Source organism: Micrasema longulum, unplaced genomic scaffold (assembly GCF_059751315.1).
Source record: "Micrasema longulum isolate JH-2025_06_02 unplaced genomic scaffold, ASM5975131v1 h1tg001573l, whole genome shotgun sequence".
NCBI lineage: Eukaryota > Metazoa > Arthropoda > Insecta > Trichoptera > Brachycentridae > Micrasema > Micrasema longulum.
In genome coordinates, this window is record NW_028278756.1 from 27,870 (window position 1) to 37,993 (window position 10,124).

The 10,124-nt window shown below is 34.8% G+C and overlaps 1 protein-coding gene across 1 annotated transcript; it reads right to left on the minus strand.

Annotated features, from left to right (window-relative positions):
• Nucleotides 1-1,405: 1,405 nt before the first annotated feature.
• aop (ETS variant transcription factor anterior open) lies at nt 1,406-8,788 on the minus strand. The gene is made up of 5 exons (XM_088236572.1): nt 8,365-8,788; nt 5,106-5,396; nt 3,904-4,587; nt 3,420-3,669; nt 1,406-3,004 (listed from the first exon to the last, which is right to left on the minus strand). The coding sequence occupies exons 2-5, from the start codon at nt 5,380-5,382 to the stop codon at nt 2,623-2,625; spliced, it is 1,593 nt and encodes a 530-aa protein (XP_088092698.1). The 5' UTR covers nt 5,383-5,396; nt 8,365-8,788; the 3' UTR covers nt 1,406-2,622.
• Between the last annotated feature and the right edge of the window lie 1,336 nt (nt 8,789-10,124).

Below are 10,124 nucleotides of genomic sequence, written 5' to 3' on the forward strand. Positions count from 1 at the left end.
AGTTATAATTTTTCCCAAATTATTTTTATCTAATATTGTTGGTTGACATTTCAGTTTGGAATTTACTTGTCACTTGTGCTTGAGTAAGAATTCGAAGATATAAAGTGTTTTTTTAATAAAATATTTTTTCAGGTAGTTGTCAATTGCACTCCCAGTAGTTGTGTTAAAATGCGCTCCATTGCTTAGCAAACTCTACAATCTCTTAAAATTATTGAGTTGTATCTGAAATTCCTAACCATAAACTCCCCAGAGAAGCTCCTGCTCCTTTGTGAAGATGCTTTATGGTACCACTTCATGAGGAATTTATTTTATAATATGAAGGCCTTATAGTCTCTTCAATTGGAATATTTTTTCCATCCCTTGTTTCCATGTAAATATGGCTATTTAAAAAAATAGAATTATTGCTCTACTTACCTCTTTTCTTTGGCCGTCAAAAAACTTTGTTAAAAATATATTTGCATTATTATGAAACCCAAATATTTCAATTTAAATTTATTTTCATCCAAATCATCATCATTCCCTTTCCAGACCTAATGGTGCATAGGGCACTGCATTGGTACACCAATCGCGGCGTATATTGATAATTTTTTTGTAACACGATCAGTCTTATGCTTCAGGTGCCAGTCCGGGGACTATCTAGTGTAAAAACAGTATTTCATATCAGGAATCCAACCCGAGCCTCTTGCATGGAAGGGAAACACACTAACCAATACACCACGAAGCCGACAAAACACTATTTCATCTAAATACTCCAAAAATGTATTTAATTTAATAAAATATTTACCGCGTTCTTCTGGGGATATAATTAAAATATGACACTTTGTAAGTAATCCATAATAACTATCCAAAAAATAGGAATCAATTTTTTTTAAAAAGAGAAGCAACCTTCGGCTTAATCCGTACCTTTACCTTTATAGATTTCATCGTAACAAAGTCAATACCATCAGACTGATGTTTCTTCTCAGAAGCTATGCAGCCTAAACAAAGTTATTACTATTATTATTTTTAGCACCACAACAGGCCAGGAAGCCCAATTACAGTGGTGAATTACAACACAGAATACCCAGGCTTAAGAAAACTCACAATTATTTTTTGTCTTCTCACCGGGAATCGAACCCGGAACCTTCCGTAGGTGAGTAAAGCGTCTTGACCACTATACCACGGAGGCCGCCTATTATAATAATTGCCGTGGATTACACCTGTGTGAATGTAGTCAGAGGTCTTCCATGTCATCGTTAACTGGCCAATTGGGTACTAGATAATAACTGTTAAAATGAATATTTAATGTATGTGCGAGGTTAGCTATTTGACATCATAGCTTGGACGTGCTTCCCTCCTAACGTTACCACAACTGGTCTGCCAAAAGCAATCGACTAAGAATAAGATAAATAAATAAAAGACTTGCTTGCATTCTATGCACTTATATTTTTCATTTGTTACTACATAACAGAATGTAATGTAAACATATTAATTCAGAACTATCTTACAATATCTTATATGTATTTGGTAAATATTCCAACAAGCTTAAATATTTTTATTTAATAACTATAGAGACGAATGAAAGGCCGTGAATTTTACAGGTGGTTTTCCTGAATTTGAAGTATTCAAATTACTTTAACAAAATAAATTTATGTGTAAATATGCTTATTGGTTCATTTACCCTGAGAGTTACATGTACCCAGAAAGTTCTGAGGAATTATTACGTTCTCTTTAGTCCTGTTTGGCGCGGACACTTCCGGCCAACACTAATCTCTTTATATAGAATTAAACATTAGCATATACTTTTTCTATAAATCATAAAGCTCTTTTATCTTTAAACATATGTTCATGTACAAATATATGACAGTATTTATTACTCAAGTATTTACAAGTTTCAGTATATTTTTCTTCAGACAGTATCCACATGAGAGATCACAGAAAAATATAGCTGGTAAACTAATAGACAATAATAAATCCACCCGACGATATGCTATCACAGAAGTTTAATTATTTGTTCTTCATGAATCATCGGGCATAATATATGTATCATTATTATAGTATATACACAAGTGTCAGTAATCTTAGAGAAAAGGTACACTTATAAAAAATATATTGTGTATTTCAAAGAAATGATTGAGAGAATCAATTCTCGCATGGTGAAATATATTATACAGTCGTCGAAAACAACGGTACAACTGAAATTCACAATGGAAGAACTCAGATTTTGCTTATAACCGTGGAATGTTTCTCGGCAGATGGAAACTTCACTCGGTGGGACTACCGAGGTAACCATTACGCAACACAGTGTCGCTTCTAGGTTACCAGGTTACAAAATGAATAAACATGAACGCAATGTTCCTGTAATATAATATTTGTACATTCTTTACGGTTTATTTTTAAATTCTAATTAAATCACACCCGCAGATTCAACGTCAATTTGCTGACATTAATTTCGAAGTATAAAAATGTACTCTATACCTATCAACACTATAATTATCTTAAATAATATTGGCACATATAGTTTCCAGTGTCATATCACATTATCACTTATGTATATTTGTCGTTTGCACATAACGAAATATAGATCAGTCTTGGCGTAATTGTCGGCAGTCAACACGAAGGAAGTATCACTCCGAGAGGCCATCATTGTGAAGAAGTCTCTTCACGCTTCATATTCAAGGTTGCATAATGTTGTTCTCTTTCCCGGCTGAGTTTTTGCAGGTTCTCTCCGACGATCATACTAATTCGGTGTTTATCAGACAGGGTCATCTGTTTGGGAGAGTCTGGGTGAGCTCTTTTGCGGGAATGAAGGTCAGATGGCATACTCAGGTCTGTCGGAAGGTCCTCATCTTGTACGGGCTGAGTCCAGGGATGCGAGAAGGGTTCCTCTTCCTTGGGTTCAGCCTTGATGGTGAGGGACAGGGGAGCGGGGACGCCCTGCCCTGGGACACGTGTGGGACTCATTTGCTGTCGAAGCAAAGAGATATTCTTAATGTTCTTAAGCTCCGTTGGGTTACGAAGAAATCTATAATAAAAGAAAAATACTGCGTTAAAAGAAAGATAAAATGTTAATGTTTATTATCGAAATACTAGAAGAGCAGGCAGTTGCTGTTATACTGTTATGCCAGTAATTTGGTTTTACAATATGTTCACATAAAAAGATTCAATTTATTTATTCGCAGGTTATATTATTATCTCCAGATAGATTGTTACATATTTTAACATATTTGCCATGATTTGGGTTTAGGTTAAATTAAAGTTTTTCGAATGTTCTTCTAGATCTAAGTTATTCTATTAATGTATATAAAGTTCACATTTAAACTTTTATGATTCATATGATACAAAAGTTCATGAGTGGTATTGAAAAAAAATTTAACATACTAATTTATTATTGTTCATAAACATATTTTTTTTTACAAGATTTATACAATTTTACTCACTGGTAGCAATGTCTCTCTCCTTGAACTTTTCTGAGGATGTTGACTCTGTAATAGTACCGAAGCGCTCGGGACATCTTATCGTAATTCATGGAGAGGTGATTCTTCTGGATTCCCCACAATTTAGCTAAGCCAGCGGGATCCACAATCTTGAACACTCCAGAGTCGTGGTTCTTCCACGCGATAAAGTTAGTGTAACGTTGACTGGGATCATTTAACAACTGTTGCAGGAAATCCCACAGTAATCTTCCATCTGCGAAAAAATTAACATTTCATAAGTGAACCGGACTAACATTCCATAAGAAATAAATTATTACATTAAATAACATATTTTTTATTTTTCGAATACCTATATTGAATTTAAAGATCAAAAGCTGATTATTAATTTAAGAATAAATTGTGGGAAAAATAATATATTAATATTGCAGAGGAAACGATTTTTCGTAAATGATTAATACCAAAAGGTAAAAAAAAAATAATAGCTTACTTGTATTTGGTTCAGGCATATCATTAGGGAAGAATTCTCTGGGCATATTTTTGTAGGCGTTGGATCCTCCAGGGGTAAGGGGCGAATGTATGGATGTCTGAGAAGGAGTGGAGGGGGTAGAAGGCTCCTTGGGCGAGCGTGGCTGGGGAGGGGGCAGCAGGCACAGCGGAGCTTGGCCGTAACTCGGCGTAGTCGGCGGAGTGCTCTGTGATGCGGGATGAACAGTTGATGACATCCTGGTATTACTCTCCTGATAACTGTCTTCGTCCGAATCTGACTGGTTACTTCCGGAGCTGGCAGTGTTGTGTCCGTACATTGTCTGTACGTAGTTAGCGGCAGCGCCATTTTCAACATGCTGTGGGCTGCCTGTTTGGCTGTCTAGAGATGGGGCCGGACTCAGAGTAACGGAGTTGGATTGCGAGATGAAGTGGGCCAAGTGCTTGGCCTGTTGGAAGGAGGTTTCAGCTGAGGGCTGTCCCAGTAGGTTCCAGTTCGGGGTGGGGGGATGTGAATGAGGGGAGAGGGGGTAGGGGGCGCGTGACGTGGGGGTGACAGGAGAGGACGGGAGGCGTCCCAGAAGGGAAGCATCCCTCACTAGCATCTGCAGTACATTGTGCAGAACATCCCCTACCCCCGGACATCTCTCTCCAAGGTCATTCTTGGTCAGAAGACACATCGCTTTGCCTGTAAATAAAAATATATATATATAAATAAAGAGGGTTTTTGCACAGTAAACACTGGAATAGGTTTCCTATATTATTTTCTGATAAAATTATGTTTAGAATTACCGAATAATTGCATTTATTATGTAATTCAATAAACTAAAAATTCATAAATTAATATGATAAAATTTTGTGAATAAGATACATATTAAGATCAACAAGAAAGTGCTTAGAATGTAAAAAATACAAGGAAAACAAACACAAATCATATTTGATAAAGGAACAGTATTTTTTAAACAACTTGACCATAGAATTACAAATATATAATTTTATAAACTTGACTATCTAACATATGAATTTGTCAAATTTTAAATTTGTCCAAAGGCAAATGAACAGTTTATAATATGTACATTCACAATATTCTTGCATATGAGCTTTGGAATTTACAGAGTTAGGATTTCTATGAAATATTTGGTTTGAATTTATGCTTCATTTATTGTATGAGAAATTTAAAAGGTTACAAAAAAGAATGTAACTTACCGTTCATTTGGAACATTTCCATATCAAAGTTTGGCAGATCGAATTCGCTCTCGCACCATTTAAGGAAAGTGGCGACATCTTCGCGAGCCCAGATCCTGGGGTCGGGAGGGAGGGAGCCTGGCAGGTGAGTCTTGTAGTCCAAGAGCGGCGAGGAGGGGTGCTGGGCGGGGGGAGGGAAGCTCAGCGGGTAGCGCCACAGAAGGTCGGTGGGGCTAAAGGGAAGGGACATTCGCTCCATCGTTCCTAAAGGAGGTAGCTGCAGTGGTAATAACTTCATAACCACTTCCTTTCCTGTAAAATAGAAAAAAAAAACACATTAATTTAACATAAATTTTGTTTAAATCTTAACTTAATACACCACTAAGCATGCCTGTATAAGTATAGCTGGAATAGAACTTCAAATCATTATTTTTTAAATTCCACATACAATTTTTAATTTATTTAATTGGTGGTTAAAGAATATACTTTTTTTTTTAAAACTTCATATTATTACAAAATTACTTCAAATTTTTTAATTTTCATTGTAGCTGTTTCATCCTACAAAACCAGGGATGGTATTTATATTAATGCAAATGATTTTGGTAAATAATGATACTTCCCGATCTCTATATCCCTCTTCAATTTTTTATATAAATTGACCTATCACCATTGACATATTGATACAATACCTATCACTTAAGATAACAAACTAAGGTCTAGAATACATTGAGATTCATTCAACTATTCATCTACTAACGAATACAGTTCCTAACATAAATAAAACGAGCATTTTTTAAAAGTGAGTGCATTGATCATAGTATTCGATGTAAGTACATCATCCACAAAATTATTTGAAGTGATTTTTTTTGTACGAAAATGGAGCTATATTTATCCAAATTCAAATAACTATAAGCCATATTTAAAAACAATAGAATGTCATCAAATTGGATAATATAATTTTTAGGGAAAGTAATCCCCCCATAATGCTAATAAGTGCAGTTTCCTTTATTATCGTGACTTGCAAGAAACGTACTTGCACAGGACTGGTTTAAGCTGTGAAACTGGAGTTAAGATGACGATGCTACCGGCGTAATAGCGTAAATAAGTACAAATTCACCATTCCTCTTTTTTTGTGACAATCATATTAAGACCTTATGTCTGATCCTTGTTTGTTTGTAAATAAGGCTCATAATAATACTTTTAAAAAGTTTAATAATACACGTTTTTTTTAATAACGGTAAGTATTTAGATACAGCAGAAATTAGCAAAAATATATGTCTTTCATTTAAGTAAACATTTCCATGTAATTATTGATTCACTAATTAAAAAGAACGTACTTATATAAAAAATATCTGTGTTGTGCTTTAAAAAAATTAATTATCAAAAATATAGGTAAATGATGAACTAAATGTCAGAAAATAATTAAATAAAACAACAGTTAAGGCCAGTAGACATATAATAATTTATAATATTGTTTTTTTTTTATGAAGAAAAAAATCTGTATTGATATAAATAGTATTTGAATGATTCAATCAAATAAAATAAGTCTGATGTTACGCCCTATATACCATTAGGAAATGAACTACAACTGACCAAAATAATAGAGCTGTCAAGCAAAAAAATCAGCAACTTACATAATTTTATAAAATTATTTATGCTGTAGAAATTTTGAGATATTTAAAAAATCTTTTTTTGAGTAATTGAAGGAACAAATTTAGCTGATTTGAACTTTAAAACAAGTTTAATATTTCAAGCACTGACTTTGTAATTTACAAATTTAAACAATTTGCTTTGTAATTAGTAATTTTGAACAAACGATAATGTGTAAATTATTGTTTGATAAAATAGTATCTTCTTAACTGTTTCAACCCGAAGAAAACAGGTTTTTAGAATACTCCATAGATGTCGCTAGTTGAAGGAAACATCCGCGAGGGTCACGACGGAATCCGGAAATGGCCTATTGAGATTGAATTTAGTTTCTTTGGGGAATATTCTTATCGGCCGGTAATGAAATTCAAAGTTAAGTGAAACCGACAGAGAAGTGTTTGTTTTTAAATAATTATATCGATAACAAAGTTTTATATTTTTTATTAAACGTTATAATGACACAATATTTACAATGAATTAACGTACATTACAACCTCTCGGTCACGTTGACCATTTTTTTAAATACATCTTGGGCTGAGAAGTTTAGCTGTCTCAAGTTATTTGTTTAGAAACGCACTACGCACCATAACGATAAAATTTTGAAGAAGCTAATAACTCCTACTGTTTTATCTACATTTTTACAAGCAGGCGAATGTTGAAATCACTTGGATTCGATCTTAACGAAAAACTCAAAAAAAAATTTTTTACTGTTTATCTTTGATTTTCATATTTTAGTTTAACTGGTTTCTGATGACGGTTAATTTTTAAGAATCCCGGATTTTGTAAACACTGAAGATGCGTGGATAACTAAGTTTGAATGGGCCAAAATTGTTTACTGTACATATTTCTACAAGTACGTACAAGATATTTGTACTTTTCCGCCTTAATTTACTTCCTGTTTAAGCTTTTTTTTTACTAACGAATAAAGTATTTTTAAGAAGTACGCTGATTTTATAGCTTGTTTTTTCTTAAGATTTCTTATTTTAATTCCGCTTGAATTTTATGTCGTTCGTGATTGTAAATAAACTGAAATTTTCGTATGTATACTTGCCTTTGGGCAGAAGAGGCTAGCATTTCTGAGAAAAAAAAAGAAAAAAAAACTACATCGAAAACACAAAATTGTCAAAAAGATTCAAACAAGAAAATATCTACAATGCAAAGTTATTATTTATTCGCAGGGTTTTCTTTTTGTAAATTTCCTTCAAAAAACATCTATAATAAGTTTAGAACGAGAACTTTTCATGTATGAAAGTTGTGATAAAGTTTGTGTCCCAGAAAATACCGAATAGGAAATGTTGTTCACTCGAGATAACTTATGTTTGACTAAATAAATGCAAAATAGCTGCCGGTCAGTGCTCTGCACTGGAGCTATTATCATCATAATTTATTATAAATATTACTACAATTTTTATTTACCTATGGAAATAATTTAAAGATAAAGTTATATTTACTCTTAATTTAACGTAATCATTATCATGTTGCGTTCGTGTAGTGAGATTAGACTATTATTGAAGTTTAGGTTGAGGCAATTTCTTTCTGCATTAATTAAGATAAGAGTGATTGATATTTAACACAGTTTAAGCGTATTTAACCTCTCGTATCTTTCAAAAGCAAAAGTTAAAGTTTGACGTACCTCAAGTAAATTTTCCGTTTGTAATATTAAATTCCTTTGTATCCAAATAATTGTCACAATACACTTCACAGTAACAGCACTGACTTAAAATTTTCCGCACAAAATATTTGTGCGTAACATACTCGAGGTGATTGAGAACCTCCTACTCGACACGTAATATTCTTATCAGCCACTCGAGAGATCCGAGTCAACACTTCCGCATTCACTAAATAATATCACTAAAGTTATAACAGTCGATGACGAATAATATTTGTTCCTTATTTACATTAGATCGGCTCACTTTGTTTAGAAACGGCGTTCTTCCGAGTTTGACGATGCGTAAAAGGAAGCGTAACAAGTGTCACAAAGTCGAAATGATAGCGATCGCCAGACTCAGACTGCCAACGCGAGCGTGCGATCGGCCCAAAGTCCCGGCTTCAACTGAGTGAGGTAAACGAGCACGCGGGTGCAGGAGGGCGCTGATAGCGGGCGGGGGGCTCGGAGCAGAGTGTGAGGGAGGGAGGGGGGACCCGGAATGCCGGTGTCTGCCGGCTCGCACAACACACAAGGCGGGCGCGGGCGGAGGGAAGCGGGAGGCGGGAGAGGGGACGGAGATAAACAGGGCTCTGAAAAAAGTGTGTAAATCACCACGTATCCTCCGAGAAACATTATTCAAATTTTATCAACTTTTTCACTCGATCGTCTATCGTAAAGTTGAACACAACCTAAGGGGGAGGAGGGAGGGGGATTAATACAAAGCGAACAAAACCCATCTTAAAGCGAACGACAACATCCGAATGATACTTGCGGTCGCCGGATGGTCGCGTTCGATTTTCAATTTGAATAAGGTGTAAATGGCATACCCACAATCGGCCTCGTAAATCCATCACTTTTCCTTCTTAACAATGAATAATTAGATTATAACGACGTTGACCGAACGCACCGCTATATTTAGTGTACCGAAATCCGCATTCATTCGTGTGAAAAATCACAAAATATCACTTGTAAAACACTTGGCAGCGTGTACTTCCGGGTTCCCAGTTCCCGCGCGAGGCGGCCGTTTCCGCGGCTTCCTTTATCTATAAAAACATTTTATTTTTAAACTGCGGCGTTCCCGCTTCCTGAATTGGAATATCGCATACAGAGTACGGCCATGAACGCAGCAACAGACTTACACGGCCGTATCTAACCGAACCATAGGCGACTTGACTTCAGACGGCCGACTTCCTGAAATCTGTCCAGGAATGGACCAAAAACTGTCGTTTATTGATAAGAGGGAGAACATGACAGGAGACATGACCGACCATGTATTTATTTTATAGTCTGTCATTATATATATCTACCTATATAAGTTTTTATTTTATTTATCCCTTTAAGCTTGTAAGAAGAACAAAATTGCTATTCTAATATAACAACCATAGAATTAAAAATAGTCCAGAAGGATCGTAAATTCATATTTGAATACATCGGACTGTGTCCAATAATTCCCCCACTATGCCTCACTTTCGCCGCGCGCATTCGCGATAACGTCGCGTAATGTTGCACGATGGGAAAAAATATAATAATAACACAAATGTAAGGTAAAAAAAGCAATCTGTTGATTTCTCTAAAATGTTATTGTGCACGCGGAAATATTGATTGAAACAACAGAGTAGATAAGAAAAGGGTCATTTAATAAGAGAAATTGAATTAATGAACTTTATCCTTAAAATATAAAACAAATTTTATTTTATATGAAACAGATATTTTTATATCATGTTAAATAATATTTGATGTTTTAA